The sequence below is a fragment of the Eriocheir sinensis genome, chromosome 32, assembly GCF_024679095.1.
Source record: "Eriocheir sinensis breed Jianghai 21 chromosome 32, ASM2467909v1, whole genome shotgun sequence".
NCBI classification, from domain to species: Eukaryota; Metazoa; Arthropoda; class Malacostraca; order Decapoda; family Varunidae; genus Eriocheir; species Eriocheir sinensis.
Genome location: NC_066540.1, coordinates 16796517 through 16818433, shown reverse-complemented (window position 1 = coordinate 16818433; position 21917 = coordinate 16796517). Strand labels below are relative to the sequence as shown.

At 51.2% G+C, this 21917-nt stretch overlaps 1 protein-coding gene across 5 annotated transcripts in view; it reads left to right on the top strand.

Annotated features, from left to right (window-relative positions):
- LOC127006305 (dmX-like protein 2) overlaps window positions 1-21917 on the top strand; it is a 66967-nt gene that overhangs the window by 6640 nt on the left and 38410 nt on the right. For all 5 annotated transcript variants that reach the window (XM_050876020.1, XM_050876019.1, XM_050876021.1 and 2 more), the window contains exons 9-35: window positions 439-629; window positions 1029-1484; window positions 2681-2829; window positions 3507-3720; window positions 4417-4611; window positions 5261-5421; window positions 5887-6091; window positions 7640-7811; window positions 8224-8339; window positions 8596-8796; window positions 9344-9605; window positions 10216-10365; window positions 10494-10594; window positions 10994-11105; window positions 12300-12457; window positions 13095-13255; window positions 13541-13683; window positions 14198-14455; window positions 14925-15138; window positions 15651-15783; window positions 16349-16555; window positions 17354-17503; window positions 17727-17925; window positions 18259-18446; window positions 19050-19136; window positions 20580-20843; window positions 21515-21902. In XM_050876020.1, the coding sequence (XP_050731977.1) occupies window positions 439-629; window positions 1029-1484; window positions 2681-2829; window positions 3507-3720; window positions 4417-4611; window positions 5261-5421; window positions 5887-6091; window positions 7640-7811; window positions 8224-8339; window positions 8596-8796; window positions 9344-9605; window positions 10216-10365; window positions 10494-10594; window positions 10994-11105; window positions 12300-12457; window positions 13095-13255; window positions 13541-13683; window positions 14198-14455; window positions 14925-15138; window positions 15651-15783; window positions 16349-16555; window positions 17354-17503; window positions 17727-17925; window positions 18259-18446; window positions 19050-19136; window positions 20580-20843; window positions 21515-21902 (5235 nt within the window). The remainder of the gene's footprint in view (window positions 1-438; window positions 630-1028; window positions 1485-2680; window positions 2830-3506; window positions 3721-4416; window positions 4612-5260; window positions 5422-5886; window positions 6092-7639; window positions 7812-8223; window positions 8340-8595; window positions 8797-9343; window positions 9606-10215; window positions 10366-10493; window positions 10595-10993; window positions 11106-12299; window positions 12458-13094; window positions 13256-13540; window positions 13684-14197; window positions 14456-14924; window positions 15139-15650; window positions 15784-16348; window positions 16556-17353; window positions 17504-17726; window positions 17926-18258; window positions 18447-19049; window positions 19137-20579; window positions 20844-21514; window positions 21903-21917) is intronic.

Here is a 21917-nt window from a genome sequence, read left to right as displayed (position 1 = left end):
CTTTATAGTGGTGCCATTCTTGCCTGGCTCGTGCTGTCCCCTGGAGCTTCACTGGTGTGTGTGTGTGTGTGTGTGTGTGTGTGTGTGTGTGTGTGTTATAATTAATCTTGCTCCTCCTCTTCCTCCTCCTCCTTTTATTTTTCTTCCTTTTTCTCTTCCTCCTCCTCCTCCTTTTCCCTCTTCCATTTTCTCTTCCTCTTCCTTTTCTTCTTCCTTTTCCTCTTTTTCTCTCCTTTTTTTTTTTCCTCCTCTTTCCACTTCAATATATCCACTTCTTGCTCCTCCTCCTCCTCCTCCTCTTCCTCTTTTTCTTCCACTTCTTACCCCACTCTATCCTATCTCTCCTCCTCTTCCACCTCAATCCACTCCACCTCACCCTATTTCCTCCTCTTTCACCCCAATCCACTACCTCTTCCACATCTCTCCACCTCGCTCCAGGCTTCCAGTTCCACCTTGCGGCCTCCATCAACGCGGAGACGGACATCCCCCTCGTGCCAAGCCTGGGCGGAGGGGTGGGTGGAGTGGGCGGTGGAGTGGGCAGTGTGGAGGGGGAGCAAGGCTTTGTCATCCACTGGCTTAACAACAAAGAGATGCACTTCACCTCGGAGGCGGAGAACATACTGCTGGAGGTGAGTGGAGGGGGAAGTGGATGGAGTACGAAGTGGTGATGTAGTGGGTAGTGGAATGGGTGTTGAGTGGATGATGGAAGGGTGTGGAGGTGGGTGTGAAGAAGCGGAGAGGTGTTGGGTGAAGGAGAAGGAAGGGAATGGATGGGAGGGTACTGTAGGGGTGATGGATGTGGAAGATTGGAGGGGTTTTGTGGAGGGGTAGGAAGGAAGGAAGGGACTGTAGGGGAAGTTAGTGGAGGGGTGGAATGGAAGGGATAGCAGGAGGGGGCTATGTTAGTGCTTGGTAGGGAAAAGGGAGGGAGAGTAGATAAGTTACCACTACTACCACTACTACTACTACTACTACTACTACTACTACTACTACTACTACTACTACCACAATCACTACCACCCCTATAGCTATGCCGCCGCGCTCTGGAGAAGGAGATCGTGGCGGCCGCTCTCGACCCCGACCGCCACTCAGAAAACAGCGAAGCAAGACCCGGGTATCGCCCCCCAAGCCACCTAGGGAGTGGCCGCACCCGCTCGCTGGATGAGGATGAGGGTGGGAGTGTGAGCACAACATCCAATCCCCCCCCGCCCATCCCTCCCCGCCCCGCCATGTCCTCCCATCAACCGCTCTCGGCAGCCACGTCATCCACCTCGATTGCCACGGATGCGACGTCGGCGGCTGGGGCGGGGGCGGGGGCGGCTGGGGCTCTTGGGGATGCGCTTGATCGGAGGATTGAGGCGCTGTTGAGGGCGTGGCACTCGACGTCGGATGTCCTGTTCTCGATTCATCCGGTTGATGGTTCGCTGCTGGTCTGGGTGGTTGACTTCCTGGATGACTACCCCGGATCATTTAGACAAGCACAGGTATGGGGCGGGGCGGGGCAGGGTGATGGGGCAAACAAACCCCAACCTAACCTAACCTTACCTTACCTTACCTTACCTTACCTTACCTTACTTTGCCTAACCTAACCTAACCTTACCTTACCTTACCTTACCTTACTTTGCCTAACCTAACTTAACCTAACCTAACCTAACCTAAGCTCTGAAGACACTGGCTGGTTAACTCTTGCATTAGGGAGTTGGACAGCACAGGGATGAAAGAGTGAAGATGCTGGTTAACTCTTGCATCAGGGAGTTGGACAGCACAGGGATGAAAGAGTGGAGATTCTGGTTAACTCTTGCATTAGGGAGTTGGACAGCACAGGGATGAAAGAGTGAAGATGCTGGTTAACTCTTGCATTAGGGAGTTGGACAGCACAGGGATGAAAGAGTGAAGATGCTGGTTAACTCTTGCATTAGGAAGTTGGACAGCACAGGGATGAAAGAGCGAAGATACTGGTTAACTCTTGCATTAGGGAGTTGGACAGCACAGGGATGAAAGAGTGAAGATGCTGGTTAACTCTTGCATCAGGGAGTTGGACAGCACAGGGATGAAAGAGTGAAGATGCTGGTTAACTCTTGCATTAGGGAGTTGGACAGCACAGGGATGAAAGAGTGAAGATGCTGGTTAACTCTTGCATTAGGGAGTTGGACAGAATGAGGATGAAAGAATAAAGATGCTGGTTAACTCTTGCATTATGGAGTTGGAAAGAATAAAAGATGAAAGAGTGAAGATGCTGGTTAACTCTTGCATTAGGGAGTTGGACAGCACAGGGATGAAAGAGCAGAGATACTGGTTAACTCTTGCATTAGGGAGTTGGACAGCACAGGGATGAAAGAGTGAAGATACTGGTTAACTCTTGCATCAGGGAGTTGGACAGCACAGGGATGAAAGAGTGAAGATGCTGGTTAACTCTTGCATTAGGGAGTTGGACAGCACAGGGATGAAAGAGTGAAGATGCTGGTTAACTCTTGCATTAGGGAGTTGGACAGCACAGGGATGAAAGAGCGAATATACTGGTTAACTCTTGCATCAGGAAGTAGAGAAACGAAAGAGCGGAGATACTGGTTAACTCTTGCATTAGGGAAGAGATGAAAGACTAAAAATTCTGATAAACTCTTGCATAATGAATTTGGACAGCCCTTAACACACACCCTCCCCCTCTCCCTCTCTCCCCCAGGTGTCCTTCAGCGCGCGCATCCCCTCGGCCCTGCCCCTGGGTGATGCGATGACCATGTGCCCGCGCCTGGCCCTCTACTGCGGCGGCCCTCCTAATGCCCCGGCCCTCATGAGACAGCTGGCCCGACTGGAGGGGGTGGACGAGGAGGGGTGCGTGTGTGTGTGTGTGTGTGTGTGTGTGTGTGTGTGTGTGTGTGTGTGTGTGTGTTTCCATCTTTTTTTTCTTTCATTTTTTCCATCTTTTTCTTTCTCCTTTTTCACTCTCCTTCCTTCCTTCCTTCCTTCTTTCCTTTCTTTCTTTCACTTCTGTTCTTTCTTTTCCTCTTCTATCTCCCTTCCTTCCTTCCCTCCTTCCCTCCCTTCCTTCCTCCTTCCCTCCCTCTCTCCCTCCCTTCCTTCCTTCCTTCCTTCCTTATTTCCCTCTTTATCATACCTTTCCTTCCCTTTCTCATCCCTAGTCTGTCTATCTATCCATCTACATCCACTATCTATATCCATCCACCTATCTACATCTACTATCATCCTCATTCCACCTCACACAAGGGCGGAAGGAAGTGGATTTGGAGTGGGAATGAAAAGGAGAGAGAGGAGTGGAATGGCGAGAGAGAGAGAGAGAGAGAGAGAGAGAGAGAGAGAGAGAGAGAGATGAATGAAAATGGATTGAAGAAAGAAAGAGAAAAGTTACAAGTCCGTCAATCATTCTCTTTCTATCTATCTATCTATCTATCTACTATCTTTATCTATCTATCTATCTACCTATCATTTTTTATCTATATCCATCTATCTATCCATCTATCTATCCACATCTACTATCGTCTCCATTCCAGCACGCGGAAGACCAAGGGCGGAAGAGGTGGAGCTTACGACGACATGGGCGGGGGCGGGGGCGGCAGCAACACCCCGACCTTCACCGGCCTTGCCACCACCGCCATGGCCGCCACCCCCGACCCCTCCCCCATCATCTCCCTCACCACCAAACACAGCAACGGAACGCTCAATTTATGGCATCTGAGTGTGGCCGAGGGATCGAGATATACCCAGGTTGGTGTGTGTGTGTGGGGGGGGGTGGGGGGGGTGTAAGGGGGGGGGTTGTGTGTGTGTGTGTGTGTGTGTGTGTTATCCCTTCCTTTTGTTTCCTTTCTCCCTTTCCTTTTGTTTCCTTCCTCTCCTTCCCTTTCCTTTCCTTCCCTTTCCTTTCCTTTCCTTTCCTTACCTCTGTCTTTCTTTCCCTTCCCTTCCCTTTCCTTTCCTTTCCTTGTCTTCCCTTCCCTTCCATTCCTTTCACTCATCTCCCCTTTTCAAATCTTTCTCTTCTCCTTCCTTTCTCCTTCCTTCCTTTCCTTCCCGTTCCTTCCTTCTCTCTCCTTTCCTAGTCTTTCTCTTCCTTCCTTGCCTCTCCTTTTCCTTCTCCTCCCTTCTCTTCTCTCTCCTTTTCTTTCCCTTCCTTCCTTTCTCTCCTATCTCTCCTTCCTTTCTCTTTCCTTCCCTTTATCCCTTCCTTCTCTAACCTCATACCTCTCCTTTCCTTCCTTTCCCTTCCCTGCTGTTTATCCCTTCCTTCCCTAACCTCATCCCTCACCCACTCACACACACCACTAACTCACCCCCCACACACACCTCTAACTCACCCCCCACACACACACACACTCCTAACACACCCCGCTCCCTTCCTTCACATCTTCCTTCTTTAACCTCACCCCTCCCTCCCACTCAGCCTCCTCTCTACCCCCCCCACAGGTCCTCAACATCTCCCACTTCACGAGGGTCTGCGGTCATCGGTTCCAGCTCAACGACATCAAGTGTCACCCGGTTCTGCCGCTGCTTTTGTCCACCTCACACCACAACAAGCGGGAGGCCTCGCCGCCGCCCTCCGCCACCTCCGCCGCCCCCGCGCAGATGGCCAACGATGAGACGCCTCTAATTTGTATACAGGTGGGTGTGGGTGTGGGGGTGGGGGAATAGGAGAGAGAGAGAAAGAGAGAGAGGGAGAAATGGTGCAGTGAAAGAGAGAGAGGGAAAGAATAAAGAAAGGAATGAGAGAGAGAGAGAGAGAGAGAGAGAGAGAGAGAGAGAGAGAGAGAGAGAGAAAATGGAGAATAGAAAAGAAAGATAGAGAGAAAGAAACAAAATATCCAAGATTACTACTACTACTACTACTACTACTACTACTACTACTACTACTACTACTACTACTACTACTACTACTACTACTACTACTATTTCTACTACTATTTCTACTTCCTCCTCCTCCTCCTCCTCTTCTTCTTCTTCTTCCTCTTCTTCGTCTCTCCTTTCTCTTCCTCTCTTTCCCTTCCTCTCCTTTCCCCTCAATTCTCTTCCCTTCTCTTTCTCTTCCCTTCTCTTTCCTTTCCTTTCTCTCTCTTTCCTTCCTTTCCCCTTCCCTCCCTTGCCTCCCTTCCCTTCAATTCTCTTCCCTTCTCTTTCCTTTCCTTTCCTTTCTCTCCCTTTTCCATTTTCCTAACTCCTCTCTCTATCCCTCTCTTCTTCTCCTCTCTCCCTTACAAACCCCTGAACACACACACACACACTCACTCACCCACCACCACCACCACCACCACAGGACCCCACCTACCGCGACTGGTGCAGTGAACTCATCCTCTGGCGGGTGGACGCTGTTGGTCCGCTCAGCCGCTCTGGAGGCGTGACGGAGCTGGCGCGCGTCAACTCCCCGCACACCTCCGCCTTCTCCAACGCAGCCTGGATCCCCACTCTGCTGCCGAGGTGAGAGGGATAGATGGAGTGGGATGCTGAAGGGGTTAAAGAGTTATGTAGGGGAAAAGGGATGTTTAGAGGGAGGGGATTATGGAGTGGTAAGGAAAAGAGGGATTGAGAGGAGGAAGGGAGGGAGATGAAAGGAGAGAATGGCTGTTGAGAGGGGTGTTAGAGAAGGAAAGCAATGAAAATGAGGGAGAGGGAGAGGAAGGGTAAGGGAGGAAGGGAATGAGGGAGATAGAGAGGAAAAGGGATAGTGAGAATGAGAGAGAGAGAGAGAGAGAGAGAGAGAGAGAGAGAGAGAGAGAGAGAGAGAGAGAGAGAGAGAGAGAGAGAGAGAGAGAGAGATAGAGATAGAGAGAGAGAGAGAGAGAGAGAGAGAGATTACAAAAGAAGGAAGAAGGAGACAACAGGCATTTTTAACCACATCTTCCACTTCCTCCACCTAACCTAACCCCCCCTTCCTCCCCCCAGCACCACCCTAGGCAGCGTCTCGAACTCCCCCTCCGCCTGCTTCGTGGCGTCTGACGGAGAGTGTCTGAGAGTGTACCAGGCGGTTATCGACGGACGTGCGCTCCTTGCCGAGATATCCACCAGCGAGCGGAAGAAAGTTATGCTAATGGAATCTAACCTCAGCCTATCCACTGACTCGTCACTTCAGGAGCAGGCCGGACAGGTGGTGGGTATCGGGGGTGGGGGGTGGGGGGTAAGGATGTGTGGGGGTGGGTGGAAGAGTGTTTGTGGGTGGGTGTGGCATGGAACGGGTGTATGGAGGGGTGAGGTATAATGTGGGGGTATGTGTGGAAGGGGTGAGAAGGAAAGGAGAAGGAAAGGAGAAGGAAGAAGGAAGGAAAGAAAGAAAGAAGAGAGGAAGAGAGAAAAAGAATAGAGAGAAGGAAGGAAGGAAGGAAAGAAGAGAGGGAGAGAGAAGGAAGGAAGGAAAAGAGAATGGAAGTGAATAGAAAGGGGAAAGAAAGGAAAGAAGGAAGAGAGAGAAGGAAGGAAGGAAAAGAGAATGGGCTTAGATAGAAAGGGGAAAGAAAGAAAGAAAAGGGAAAGAAGAGAAAGAGAATGAAGGAAGGAAGAGAGTGTGAAGGTATATGGGAAGGGCTGGGAAAGGATGGGAAGGGCTGAGAAAGGATGGGAAGGTCTGGGAAAGGATGGGAAGGGCTGAGAAAGGATGGGAAGGTCTGGGAAAGGGATGGGAAGGGCTGAGAAAGGATGGGAAGGGTGAGAAAGGGATGGGAAGGGCTAGGTAAGGGATGGGAAGGGCTGGGAAAGGGATGGGTAGGGCTGAGAAAGGAAGGGAAGGGCTGGGAAAGGGATGGGAAGGCTGAGAAAGGATGGGAAGGGCTGGGAAAGGGCTGGGAAGGGCTGGTAAGGGTGCGAAAGGGCTGGGAAAGGGATGGGAAGGGCTGGGAAAGGATGGAAGGGCTGGGAAAGGATGGAAGGGCTGAGAAAGGCTGGGAATGGCTGGGAAAGGCTGGGACGGGCTGGGAAAGGATAGGAAGGGCTGGGAAAGGATGGGAAGGGCTGAGAAAGGATGGGAAGGGTGAGAAAGGGATGGGAAGGGCTGGGAAAGGGATGGGAAGGGCTGGGAAAGGATGGGAAGGCTGGGAAAGGGATGGGAAGGGCTGGGAAAGGATGGGAAGGGCTGGGAAAGGATGGGAAGGGCTGAGAAAGGATGGGAAGGGCTGGGAAAGGATGGGAAGGGCTGAGAAAGGATGGAAAGGGCTGGGAAGGGCTGAGGAAGGGCATGGAAGAGTGTGTCTAACCCCCCACCCCACCCACAACCCCACACAACCTCTCGAACATACGCATCACCCCAATCGCCCCTCACAACCTCAGACTAACCTACCACAACCCCTGACACAACCCCAATGCTAACCTCACACCCCTACCAGCTAGCCACAACCCCTGACACAACCCCAATGCTAACCTCACACCCCTTACACAACCCCCCATGCTAACCTCACACCCCTACCAGCCAGTCACAACCCCTTACACAACCCCCATACTAAACCCCCCACCCCACAACCCCACAGAACCTCTTGGAACATCCACACCACCTCAGTCGCCTTTCCCAACCTCAGACTAACCAAACACAACCCTTATACTAAACTCACATCCCCCTACCAGCCAACCACAACCCCTATACTAACCACACACCCCTACCAGTCAACCGCAACCCCTATACTAACCTCACACACCCCTACCGCCCCCACAGAACCTCTCGGACATCTTCAATATCATCTCGGAGCAGTCCACGGCCCGGCCAGGTTGCATCATCAAGTTGGACGCGATCGGAGACGCGACAAATGATTGGAAACACACGCAGTTCCTCCACGTCTTCCAGGAGGGGCTCATCCAGGGGGAGGCGGCCCTGGGGGGGGATGCAGGTGGGTGGTGAGAGGGCTGGGGGAGTGGGGATGGGTGTATGGGAGGGAGAAGAGGTGTGGATGGAGATGGTGGTAGAAGGAAAGGGTTAGGGAAGGGAGAGGGAGGGAGTGATGGAGAGAGAGAGAGAGAGAGAGAGATAAACTCATGATTTTTAACCCCTTCCCTTCCTTTCCCTTCCTTTTCTTTCCCTTCCCTTATCTTACCTTACCTTACCTTCCCTTCCCTTCCCTTCCTTTCATTCCCATCCCTTTCCTACCCTTCCCCTTCCTTCCCACCTCTTCCCTTCCCTTCCCTTACCTAACCTTACCCTCCCCTTTCCCTTCCCTTCCTCTCCCTACCTTTCTTTTCATTCCCATCCCCTCCCTCCCCCTTCCACCCCCTTCACCATGCCCTCCCCCCCTCCTCCATCAGGTCGCACCACCAAGCTGTTTGACCCCAGCCACGCCCCAATGGTTGACCTGCACTCCACTGCCAAGTTCGAGGAGCCCTTCTATATCACTCTGCTGGAGAAGACCTCGGCTGGCTCGGTGAGTGAGTGCGTGTGTGTGCGTGTGTGTGTGTGTGTGTGTGTGTGTGTGTGTGTGTGTGCGCGTGTGTGTGTGTGTGATTATAGCTGTCATGTATTTCAATTATTTTTCTTTTTCATATTTTTTTGTTTCTTCTTCTTCTTCTTCTTCTTCCTTCTATCCATCTTTATCACTTTCCTTCATCTTCCTTTTACTATCATCACCATCACCACCATCACCACCACCATCACCACCATCATCATCTTCCCCTCAACAGACGATGCATGTGTGGCGCCTCGTCATCGCCTCGGAGACCCAGGGGGGGCGCGAGGGGGGCCTAGGGGTGGACGAGGAGAGGGGGGCAGGCAGTCCCATCTCCGGCCTCAGCACCCCCCCGGCCCCCGCCCCCCACGCCCCCGAGGAGGCCATGGGAATGGGTACCCTCGACGCATCCCCCATTGCTATTACTACGACTAAGGTATGTGTGGGGGGGAAGGGGTGGGAGTGGGGGGTGTTGGGAGGGGAAGGGGGGTTGTTTGGGGGTGTGGGAGGGGAAGGGGGGTTGCTTAGGGGTGTGGGGAGGAGAGGGGAAAGGGGGGGGGGTTATGTGTGTGTGTGTGTGTGTTTTATGTAACTTTTTCAATCTTCTATTTCCTTCCCTTCCTTTTCTTTCCCTTCCCTTCCCTTCCCTTGCTCTCCCTTCCCTTCCCTTCCCTTCCCTTGCTCTCCCTTCCCTTCCCTTCTCTTCCCTTCCATTCCTACCCCCTCCCTTCCCTTCTCATCCCTTCCTTTCCCTTCCTTCCTTCCTTCTCTCCTTCCCTTCCTTCCCTTCCTTGCTCTCCTTCCTTCCCTTTCCTTCCCTTGCTCTCCCTTCCCTTCCCTTCCCTTCCATTCCATTCCTATCCCTTCCCTTCCCTTCTCATCCCTTCCTTTCCCTTCCCTTCCCTACACAATCCCTTCCCTTCCTTCCCTACCCACCCCTCCCCCCATCACCCCGTCACCACCACCACCTCCTCCACCCACAGGTATGCGAACAGAGCCTTCCCCTTCCACCCGGCGTCAGTGTACTCCACGCCTCCCCCGCTGCAGGCCATCTTAGCTCCGCCTCCATCCACCCAGCCTGCTATGCCCCTTACGTCCTGCTGACCGCCTGCTCGGATAACACCATCCGCTTCTGGAGCTGTCGGGTTAGCGGGGGGGGTGGTGGTGGTTGTGGAGGGGTGCGGCTGTCCTGGCAGGAGTGGGCGATGGTTGGGTGTGGCGGGCAGAGTGCGATTAAGGTGCCTGGTGAGTTGTGGTTGATTGTGGTTGTGGTTGGGTATAATTTTGGTTGTTTTTGTTGTTGTTTAGATATTGTGTTGGTTTTGTTTACTAATTATAATGTTTCTTTCTCCTTCTCTCTCCTCTTCCTCCTCCTCCTCCTCCTCCTCCTCTTCTTCCTTCTCTTCTTCCTCCTCCTCCTCTTCTTCCTTCTCTTCCTCCTCCTCCTCCTCTTCTTCCTTCTCTTCCTCCTCCTCCTCCTTCTTCCTTTGTGTTGTTTTCCTCCTCCTTCTTCTCTTTCTCTTCTTCCTCCTCTTCTTCCTTTTTCTCCTCTACTAATTGTATTCCTCCTCCTCCTCCTCCTCCTCCTCTTCTTCTTCTTTTTCTTCTTCTTCTTCTTCTTCCTCCTCCTTCTCTTCCTTTCTTCTCCTTTTTTTATCATCTTCTTCTTCTTCTTCTTGTTTTCTTCCTCCTCCTCCTCCTCCTCCTCCTCTCCCTTTCTTTCTAACTCCTCCTCTCCTCTCTCCTCTTCCTCCTCCTCCTACTCTTTCCCTCCTCTCTCTCTCACTCTCTTTCTAACCCCTCCTCTCTCCTCTCTCCTCCTCCTGCCCTCACCCCCTCACACACGTACACACAGGCCTACCCCTACACGTGAGCGCGGCGTACAGTGGGCGCATAGCGTGTGCGTACCAGACAGCAGGCCAGAGGTCGGTCGTGTGCGCAAACAGCGAAGGAACCATGGATTTCTCGTGTACGCTGGCCATTTATGAGTGTGAGAGTACTGGAGGTGAGTATGTGCGTCTGTGTGCGTATATGTGGGATTTGGTATTTGTATGTGCGTACGTATGTGTATGTGTGTGTGTGTGTCTCCTACCCCCCCTAATCTCCCTCTCTCTCTCTCTCTCTCTCCCCCAGGGTCACAGTGGGTGCTGGAGGACAAGTTTGACCTCAATGACACGGTGAACCAGCCCAGCGACACAACCACAGCGGACATTGACCTCGGATACCTGTCCAGGGTGAGTGTGTGTGTGTGTGTGTGTGTGTGTGTGTGTTTGTTTTCTCTTCCTGTCTCTCTTTCGTTCTATCTTCTTTTAATCTTTCTTTTTCTTCTTTCTCTCTCTCTTCCTTTCGTCTTTTTTTATTTATTTCTTATTTTCCTTTCTTTCCTTCCTTCTTCCTTCCTTCTTTCTCTCCTCTCCTTCTTCCTTCCCTTCTTTCCTTCTACCTTCCTTCCTTCCCTACTTTCTCTCCTTCTCTTCCTTCCTTTCTTTATCCTTCCCTTCCTTCCTTTCTTTCCTTCCTATCCTTCCTTCTCTTTCCTCCTCTCTCTCTCTCTCTCTCTCTCTTTCCTTCCTTCCCATTCTCTCTCTCTCCCTCCACACTCTCCTCACCTCCGCCTCCTCCACCTCCACCAGATGGCTGCACAGGGCCGCTCCACCACCAGCAAGCTCACCTCCACCTTCAGCTCCGAGGATCTGTCGCCCTCGTCTCCGCTCTTCTCGGCCGACGCACTCCAGTCTGTTAATAGTGAGTGTGTGTTTTCATATGCATTTCCGCTCCCCAGTCAACTTATCGCTCAATATCTCCGCAATCCCTCGCTCTACCTCGCTCAAATTTAGTCAGTAGGTAGATGGATCCTCGCTCTAATCTCTCATCTACCTATTGTCATCCCATCTTCACCCTAACACCCCAAAATCACCCTCTTTTCACCCCCAGATCACTTCCATATACCAGCTCAAAACACAATCATTCATTCAATCTCGCTCAATTTTATCACTCTGTATCTCCGCAATCACTCACTCAACCTCGCTCTATATTATCCAGAAGGTAGATTCATCCTCGCTCTAATCCCTTATCTACCCATCGTCACCTTATCTTCACCCTAACACCCTAAAAACACCCTCTTTTCACCCCCAGGTCATTTCCTTATACCAGCTTATTTTGAAATCATCACCCTAATATTGCTCAACTTTATCGCTCCATATCTCTGCAATCACTCGCTCAACCTCGCTCTAAATTATCCAGAAGGTAGATTCATCCTCGCTCTAACCCCTTATCCACCCATCATCACCCCATTCTCATCCTAACACCCTAAAATCACCCTCTTTATACCCCCAGGTCAGTTCCTTATACCAGCTTATTTTGAAATCATCACCCTAATATTGCTCAAATTAATCGCTCCATATCTTCGCAATCACTCGCTTAACCTTGCTCTAAATTATCCAGAAGGTAGATTCATCCTTACTCTAACCCCTTATCCACCCATCGTCACCCCATTCTCATCCTAACACCCTAAAATCACCCTCTTTATACCCCCAGGTCAGTTCCTTATACCAGCTTATTTTGAAATCATCACCCTAATATTGCTCAACTTAATCGCTCCATATCTTCGCAATCACTCGCTCAACCTCGCTCTAAATTATCCAGAAGGTAGATTCATCCTCGCTCTAACCCCTTATCCACCCATCATCACCCCATCCTCACCCTAACACCCTAAAATCACCCTCTTTTCACCCCCAGGTCATTTCCTTATACCAGCTTATTTTGAAATCATCACCCTAATCTTGCTCAACTTAATCGCTCCATATCTTTGCAATCACTCGCTCAACCTCGCTCTAAATTATCCAGAAGGCAGATTCATCCTCACTCTAACCCCTTATTCACCCATCATCACCCCATCCTCACCCTAACACCCTAAAATCACCCCCTTTCCACCCCCAGCTCAACTCCTGGTGCCAAGTCCCAGCACCCTGCACTGTCTCCGCAACCAGAAATTTGACAAGAGTGGTGTGCGGGTGAAACAGAAACACCCGGTTCAGATAGCCTGGGTGTCGCAGGAGGACGGCTCCCACCTGCTGACGGCTGCTATCGGGAGTAAGGTGCGTTGGGGGAGGGGAAGAGGGGGAGGTGTGTGTCTATATGTGAGAGAATGAAGGAGGTGGAGGAGAGAAGAGAAGGGAGGAGAGGAGGTGAAGGAAGGAAGGAAGGACTGAAGGAAAAGAGGAAAGGAAGGAAGAAAAGAATGAAAGAAGGAAGAGAGGGAAGGAGGAACGAAGGAAGGAGGAAAGAAAAGGAAGGAAGGACTGAAGGAAAAGAGGAAAGGAAGGAAGGGAGGGAAGAGGAAGGAAGGAAGAAAGGACTGAAGGAAGGAGGAAAAGAAGGAAGGAAAAGAAAGAAAAGGAAGGAAGGAAGAGAGGAAGGAAGGAAAAGAGGAAAGAAAGGAAGAAAGAAAGAAGGAAGGAAGGGAGGGAGGAAGGAAGAAGGGAAGGAAGGAAAGACTGGATTGAAGGAAGGAAGAAAAGAAGGAAGGAAGGAAAAGAAAGAAAAAAAGAAGGAAAGGAAGATTGTGTGTGTGTGTGTGTGTGTGTGTGTGTGTGTGTGTGTGTGCGCATATGTGTGTTACCTTACCTTACCTTACCTTAAAATACCTCCCCATTCCTCCCCTTCCCATCCCTCTCCTAAACCACCTCTTTCATACAACCCCTAACCTGCCCCCCTTACCCCCTCCACCCCCAGGTTGTCGTGTACACCAGCGTGGCGGAAGAGGTTGCCATGGTGACCAGCGGATCGGAGAAGAAGAAGGACAAGGAGGGGCGGACGACATCAATGGCAACTTCCCGACCGGTCCTTCAGAAGTCGATGTCAATGCATACTCTGTCCGACACCAAGCTGCCCAGGTGAGGGGGGGGGAGGTGGGGTGATAGATGGATAGATGGACAGACAGATGGATGGATGGATAGACAGACAGGGCAGACAAGAAATTGGTGTGGATGGGTGTGTGTGTGTGTGTGTGTGTGTGAGAGAGAGAGAGAGAGAGAGAGAGAGAGAGAGAGAGAGAATATAGCAGTGAAGGAAACTGTGACATAGGAACAGATAGACAGACAGAGACAGACACAGACAGACAGACACCAGACCCACACACCCCACTAACACACCCTACCCTACCCTGCGCCCCTTACCAGATGGATGCGACTCCAGCGGCTCTCCCTCGCCACAGCGGACGGCCTCGCACCCCTCCCCATGCAAGTATCGTGGGTGCGCGATGGCATCCTCGTGGTGGGCATGGACAATGAAGTTCACGTCTATACCCAGTGGCATGATCCAGGTGGGTATGGGCATGGGATCGGAAGGACGGAAGGGATTGGATTGTCTCTTCCTCCTTCCGTTGTTCCCTTCCTTCTTACCCTTCTCCTCCTTCTCCTCGTTTTCCTTCATTCCTTCTTCCTTTCCTTTCTTTTCCTTCCCTTCTTCTCTCCTCTTCTAACTTGTCTTCTTCCTTCCTTCCTTCTACTGTCTTCTCTCTTAACTTTTTCCTCTCTCTCCTTCCTTCCTTATTTCCTCTCCTTCCTCTCCTTCCCTCCTTCCTATCCCTTCCTTCCTTTCTTCCTATCCCCTGCTCCTTCCTTCCTCTCCTTTCCTTCCATTCCCTCTCACCTTTCTCCTTCCTTCCTTCCCTTCCTTCCTTTACTCTCTTCTCACCTTACTTTCTCTCCTCTCTCTCTCTCCTTCCTTTCTTGCTATACCCCTTTCCTTCCTTCTCTTTCCTCCCAATCCCTCTCACCCCTCTCCCTCCCCTTCACCACCTCCCATCTCCTCACCTCCCCTTCTCACCCCCACAGTTGACCACACCAAATCCCACATCACCACCACCACCACACCGAGCATCCTCCCACCGCCCGAGGAAGTGCAGAAGGAGGAGGAGCAGGACGAGGGGGAGGAGGTGGATGAGGATATGGGGATGGCGCGAGAGCTGACAGAAGCCAACCTCAAGACCTACCTCCAGGGGTCGGCGCATCACCCCAAGGGAGGCGCCTCAGGAATGGCCAGGGTGACATCATACTCGGTGCTGGCCGCCCTCGACACCAAGATGAAGAAAGGTAGGGTGAGGCAGAGGAAGTTAGGGTGAAATTAGGGTGATAGAGTGAAACAGAGAGATATGTAGTCTAGGGTGAAATAGGGTGATGCAGGATAAGCTAGGGTGATAGGTACATAGTCAAGGGTATTGATAAGGGTTGATTATAAGGGTGTTGCAGAGGTGGTAGGGTGAGGCAGGAAGTTAGGGTGTCTGCTAGGGTGGAAATAGGGTGACACATTGCCTAGGATGATGATAAGGGCAAATTAGAATGATGTAGGGTGATGCAGGAAGATGTCAAGCTAGGATGAGAATTAGGGTGAAATAGGGTGATGATTCTTCCACCACCCCACACTTCTTGAAATAGGAAACAAGGGTGATATGAGGTAGAGGAAAATAGGGTGATAATTAGGGTGAAATATAAAAATATCCCCCAAAATCTCACCCTTCCCTCTCTTCCTCCCTTCCTTCACCCTACCTCTTCCCCTCTACAGGTCTGGGGGAGGCCATAAGCGGGGCGGGGGCCAGTAGCAGCGGGGGGAGCGGCGGGGGCAGCCTGTCGGGGGATGAGGCGCCCCTGTCGGGTATCTTTGAGGCGGGGCACATGGCGTCCCCGGTCCTGCCCCAGTACCACCCCCGCCAGCTGATGGAGCTCCTCAATTCGGGGAAGATACGCCGGGTCAAGGCCATCCTCGCTCATCTGGTTAGGTGAGGCGGGGCGGGGCGGGGCGGGGCATGAAGCGGGGCGGGGCGGGGCATGTGTGTTTGTGTGTTTGTGTGTGTGTTTTGGGGTTAAAAAATAGCTTTCTGACATTTTTTTTCTATTCTCTCTCTCTCTCTCTCTCTCTCTCTCTCTCTCTCTCTCTCTCTCTCTCTCTCTCTCTCTCTCTCTCTCTCTCTCTCTCTCTCTCTCTCTCTCTCTCTCTCTCTCTCTCTCTCTCTCTCTCTCTCTCTCTCTCTCTCTCTCTCTCTCTCTCTCTCTCTCTCCTCCCTTTCCTTCTCTATCTCTCTCACTCTCTCTCTCTCTCCCCCTTTCTCCCCTACTTCCGCACCTTCTCTTCCTTTCCCTTCCCTCTCATTCCCTCTCTCCTCCTTCTTTCTCTTCTTTCTCCTTCTCTTTCCCTGCCCTTCTTTTTCCTTCCCTTCCTTCCCTTCTAATCCATTGCCTCCCTTCCCTACTGTCTATTTACCCCCCCCCCCCTCCTTCCCCTCCCCCCCAGGTGTCTATCCCAGCTCGGCCAGCGTGGGAGCGAGGCACCGGGTCGCATCAGCCTCAGCGACCAGGATGATTCCAGGTCTAGGGTGTGGTCACGATCGCGCACCCTCTCCGTCTCCGGCACCCAGGCTGGCTCTGTGAGTGCCCTAGGGTGTGGGGTGGGTGGGGGGGAGGGGTGTCAGGGGGTCAATACTGGGTTGAAATAAGGTCTAGGGTGATGATGCTTGATTAGGGTGACTGAGATATATAGATTTTTTTTCATCCCCCCCCCCTCTGTGAGTGTCCTAGGGTGCAGGGGGGGAGGGTCAGATGGTCAATACAGGGTTGAAATATAGGGTGATTATAAGGGGCTGTAAGGGTGATGATGTTTGTTTAGGGTGACAATGAGGGAGTGGGGGGGGGTCATGGGGTCAATACAGGGTTCTAATAATGTCTAGGGTGATTATGAGATGCTGTAAGGGTGATGATGCTTGTTTAGGGTGACAATGAGGGAGTGGGGGGTCAGATGGCCTATACAAGGTTGAAATATAGGGTGATTATGAGGTGCTTTAAGGGTGATAACAATTAGGGTGTTTTAGGGTGAAGACTTAAAATACCTCAAAATCCCTTTCCTTCCCTCTTCCCCAATTTCTCACCCTTCCCCCACCCCCCCCTTCTCACCCTTCCCCTTTCACATTCCCCCCACCCCCCCACCCTATGCAGGCCGGCAGGGAGGGCGGCCGCGGCTCCATCACCTTGCTGGCGGAGGAGCTCACCCTGGACTACATCGAGGTGACGGCCATCCCCCCGCTGCCCCTGTGGTTGCTCCTGGAGGCTGACCGCGACACCGCCAACCAGCAGCACCGCCACCCTACCTACCACCACCGCCGGGGGTCTTCAGCCGCCGCTCCCAATGCCGCCAAGGAGGACGTGAGTGGCGGAGAGGGAAACTGAGGAGGAGGAGGAGGAGGAGGGAAGGAAGGGAAGAAGAGAGAGGAGAAGAAGGAGGAAAGATTGAGGAGGAGGAGAAGGTTAGGAAAGGGAAGGATGAGAGGAGAAGAGCGAGGAAAGATTGAGGAGGAGGAGGAGGAGGAGGGAAGGAAGGGAAGGATGAGAGAAGGAGAAAGGGAAGAAAAGGAAGAAATAAAGAGAAGAAAGGAGGAAGAGGAGGGAAAAACAGAGAGGAAGAAATGAAGGAAGAGGTAGAAGGAAGGAAGGAAGGAAGGAAGGAAGGAAGGAAACAGTTCAAGGGCAAAAAATGAGAAAACAGTAATGAAAAAAAAAGCCCGCTACTCTGTGTGTTTCTGTATACTTCTTGTTTTAGGGAGGAAGGATAAAAGATAAGTTCAGGATAACATAACCTTAAGCTATCCTAATCTAACCTTATCTAACCCAAAGCTGTTTAACCCGTCCGCTGCGATTAGGGCATGGATTTGGCCTTCACTGGTAGCCTGGTAACACACTCCCAGGTCTTTCTCTGCCTCTGTGGTGGATAGTGGAGTGTTTCCCATGTGGTATTGGTGTGCTGGATTTGGCCTTCACTGGTAGCCTGGTAACATACACTCCCAGGTCTTTCTCTGCCTCTGTGGTGGATAGTGGAGTGTTTCCCATGTGGTATTGGTGTGCTGGATATCCCTTCACTGGTAGCCTGGTAACACACACTCCCAGGTCCTATCCTAACCTAACCTAACCTAACCTAACCGAGCCTTATCTCCCTATCCCCCACAGGCGTACGCTGAGCTGTTTGGCGGCCCGACCCTGGGGGGGGATGATGATGACCTGACCCTGGAGGAGGAGGAGGAGATGGCCGCGGGAGGAGGGAGGAGGAAGAGCCTATCCCATGAGTCTAAGGGCATCACCTTCTTTGGACCACGACAGGTAAGGAGGAGGAGGAGGAGGAGGAGGAAAGAGAAAATGAAGAAGGGCCTGAATATCTATATAAATCTATGTACATCTCCCCTTTGGTAATATCTATGTAAATCTATGTAAATCTCCCCTTTAATAATATCTATATAAATCTATGTAAATCATCCCCTTACTAAGTATAAATCCCTGGTTCCACACCCATCTATATAAATCTATGTCTCTCGCTCCCACACAGGCGCAGATTCTGGCAACACTGCTGACCCATACCCACCTGCCCGGCCTCTCCAGCCTTGACCAGATGCACCTCCTGGCCCTGGCGGACACCGTGGCCTCCTGCAATGTGGACTTCGCCGATCGCTTTGACATCAACAAGGCCAAGGAAGCGCTGGCCAAGGAGACATTCTCGCGCACTGGTACCGATGAGCCTTCCATGGGTGAGTATTGGGGGGGCGGGGGGGGAGGGGGGGGTAGTTTTTACAGGTCCTTCCTTTCCTTTCTCTTCCCTTTCTTTCTCTTCCTTTCCCTTCCCTTCTCTTTCCTTCCTTCCCTTCGTTTCTCTTCCTTTCCCTTCCCTTCTCTTTCCTTCCTTCCCTTCGTTTCTCTTCCTTTTCCTTCTCTTTCCCTTCCATCCCTTTCAATCCATTTCTTCCCTTCCCTTCGCTTCCCTATTACTGCCCCATTCCCTTCCTCCACAGTCTCACCCCGTACCCACCCAATGCAACCCCACACTAACCCACCCCTAACACACCTCACCGCACCCCCCACAGAGACCCTAGACGACTGTGGGCTGCGCTTCCTGCTAGCCATGCGTCATCACACCTATCTTCTGCGGTGCCTCCCCATCGCCCAGCGCGCCGCCCTTCAGAAGACCGGTATTGGGAGTCACAATTTCGTCTGGGCATTCCATTCTGAGAGCCAAGAGGAGCTGCTTGATTTCATCCCCTCCATGCGACAGGTGGGTGTGTGGGGGGTGTGGGGGAGGGTGCAGATGGAGTGTGTGTGTGAGAGAGAGGGAAGGAGAGAATAGGAAAAGAGGAAGGAAATAGAGGAGGAAGGAAGAATGGAAAGAAAGGAAAGGAAGGAAGGAAGGGAGGGAAAAATGAAGGAAAGGAGAGAAAATGAAAAAAATATGGAAAGAAAGAATAAGGAAGGGAAGGAAGGGAGGGAGAGTGGGGAAAGAAGGGAGGTCTATGGATGGGACAAAGGAAGGGAGGGTGGCTGAGTTAGGGTGAAGGAAGGAAAGGGAAGGGAGAGAAGGAGGAAGGGAGGAAAGAAGAAGGAGAAGGAGTGAGGGAGATAGAAGGAGGGAAGGAAGGTGTGATAGCTGGGTTAGGATGAAGGAAGGAAGGAGGGAGAAGGAGGAAGGGAGGGATATAGAAGGAAGGAAGGAAGGGAAGGGGGAGGGGGCAAGATGTATGGGTGCATGGGATGGGTTTTTACAAGAACATGGGTGGGACAAAGGAACGCATAATTGAGTGGGTGAGTGAGTAACCATCAATTTCCACCAATATTCCACTCTCTTCTCCCCTCCACCGACGACCACCGACGTCAACCGCAGGGCAATCCACGCTGGTCCGAGCTGAGGGAGTTGGGTTTCGGGTGGTGGGTCAGGAACAATACACTGCTAACTCTTTGCTTCAACAAGGTGAGTAGTAGTAGTAGTAGTAGTAGTAGTAGTAGAAGTAGTAGTAGTAGTAGTAGTAGTAGTAGTGTTATTGTTGTTGTTTGTTGCGTTTTGGTTATTTTTTGTTTTCTTTCTCTCTTTTTCATTCCTTATTTCTCCTTCCTTTGTGTTCTTTCTTTCCTTTCCTGTATTTTTCTTCCTTTTCCTTCCTGTCTTCCTCTCCTTTTTGTCCTTCTCTCTTTCTCTCAGTCCTTTCTTCCTTCTTTTCCTTCCTGTTTTCCTCTCCTTTTTGTCCTTCTCTCTTTCTCTCAGTCCTTTCTTCCTTCTTTCCTTCCTGTCTTCCTCTCCTTTTTGTCCTTCTCTCTTTCTCTCAGTCCTTTCTTCCTTCTTTTCCTTCCTGTTTTCCTCTCCTTTTTGTCCTTCTCTCTTTCTCTCAGTCCTTTCTTCCTTCTTTCCCTCCTGTTTTCCTCTCCTTTTTGTCCTTCTCTCTTTCTCTCAGTCCTTTCTTCCTTCTTTTCCTTCCTGTCTTCCTCTCCTTTTTGTCCTTCTTTCTTTCTCTCAGTCCTTTCTTCCTTCTTTCCTTCCTGTTTTCCTCTCCTTTTTGTCCTTCTCTCTTTCTCTGAGTCCTTTCTTCCTTCTTTTCCTTCCTGTTTTCCTCTCCTTTTTGTCCTTCTCTCTTTCTCTGAGTCCTTTCTTCCTTCTTTTCCTTCCTGTTTTCCTCTCCTTTTTGTCCTTCTCTCTTTCTCTGAGTCCTTTCTTCCTTCTTTTCCTTCCTGTTTTCCTCTCCTTTTTGTCCTTCTTTCTTTCTCTGAGTCCTTTCTTCCTTCTTTTCCTTCCTGTTTTCCTCTCCTTTTTGTCCTTCTCTCTTTCTCTCAGTCCTTTCTTCCTTCTTTCCTTCCTGTTTTCCTCTCCTTTTTGTCCTTCTCTCTTTCTCTCAGTCCTTTCTTCCTTCTTTTCCTTCCTGTTTTCCTCTCCTTTTTGTCCTTCTCTCTTTCTCTCAGTCCTTTCTTCCTTCTTTTCCTTCCTGTTTTCCTCTCCTTTTTGTCCTTCTCTCTTTCTCTCAGTCCTTTCTTCCTTCTTTTCCTTCCTGTCTTCCTCGCATTTTGCATTCTCTTCCTTTCTTCTTTCTTTTCCTTCTTTCCTTCTCTGAGTCCTTTCTTCACTCATTTTCCTTCATTTCCTGTCTCTTCTTTCCTTTCTTTTCCTTGCCTTTCCCCTCCATTCCATTCCTTCCTTTCCTTTTCCTCCTTCCTTTCCTTCCTCCCAACCTTCCTCTCTCCTTCACCCCTCCTAACCTAACCTAACTTAACCTAACCTAACCTAACCTAACCTAACCTAACTTAACCTAACCTAACCACACCTAACCTAACCTAACCTAACCTAACCTAACCTAACCTAACCTAACCTAACCTAACCTAACCTAACCTAACCTAACCTAACCCTATATAACCCCACACCCCACAGATCGCCAAGGCCGCCTTCCTCATGCGCAGGGACCCACTGGACGCCGCCATCTACTACCTGGCCATGAAGAAGAAGAGCCTGGTGTGGGGTCTGTTCCGCTCCATCGACGACAAGCGGATGACCGACTTCTTCTCAAACAACTTCGCCGAGGAGCGCTGGAGGAAGGCTGCCCTCAAGAACGCCTTTGCCCTCCTCGGAAAGCAGCGGTTCGAGCACGCGGCGGCCTTCTTCCTCCTTGCTGGGGCTCTCAAGGATGCTCTGGAGGTGGGTCGGTGTGTGTGTGTGTGTGTGTGTGTGTGTGTGAGGAAGAAGGGAGGGTAGAGGAGGGGAGAAGGAGATGAAAGAGGGAGAGGGAAGGGAGGATAAGGGTTGTGGGGGAGTGTTTGTAAGGAAAGGGAAGAGAAGGCTAGGTAAGGGAGAGGAAGGAGGAGAGAAGGAAAGGGAAGGGGTAAGAAGGATAGGGAAGGGATAGGATAGGAAGGAGAGGGAAGGTAAGGGAAGGGAAGGGAAGGAAGGGAAAGGGTAGGATTGAAGGGAATGAGAGAGAGAGAGAGAGAGAGAGAGAGAGAGAGAGAGAGAGAGAGAGAGAGAGATTGTGTATTCGTAATCTATTAAAAAACATTCATTATTATTATTATTATTATTATTATTATTATTATTATTATTATTATTTGTACATTGCGCCCTTACTAACCCTCATCTCTCCTCCTCCTCCTCCTCCTCCTCCTCTCTCCTCCTCTCTTCTTTTCCTTTCTCTCCCTCCACTCCCTTTTCATCTCTTCCTTCATTCTCTCATTCCTGTCTCTCTCTCTCTTCTTCCTCTCTCCGTTTTCTCTCCTCCTCTCTCTCCTTTTCCTTTCTCTCCCTTCACTTCCATTCTCTTTCTTCTTCCTCTTTCCCTCCTCCTCCTCCTCCTCCTCCTTCATCTCCCCCAGGTGGTGTTGAACAAGCTCCAGGATGAACAGCTGGCCATCGTCATCATCAGGCTCTACGAGGGGGAGTTTGAGGCTGTTCCCCCGACCCTCCGGAAAATGCTCTACACCCGGGTCCTCGGATACGACGAAACCGGGGCAACCGAGCTCGTCAGTCTCACCGCGGATGACAACCTCGCCACCATAACCACCTCCGCCTCGGACCCTCAACCGTGCGTCATGCGGATGCACCCCGATCCGTTCCTGCGCTCGGTTGCGTTCTGGATGCTTAAGGATTACAGTGGGTCTCTCAACACACTCCTCCGCACTCAGGTCACCCTCGGTATCCACCACCCGGATTACGTCGGAGGCGGATTCAGGCGGAAGATGTTCGGGTCGTCGGTTTCAGCTGGTATGTGGATGGTGG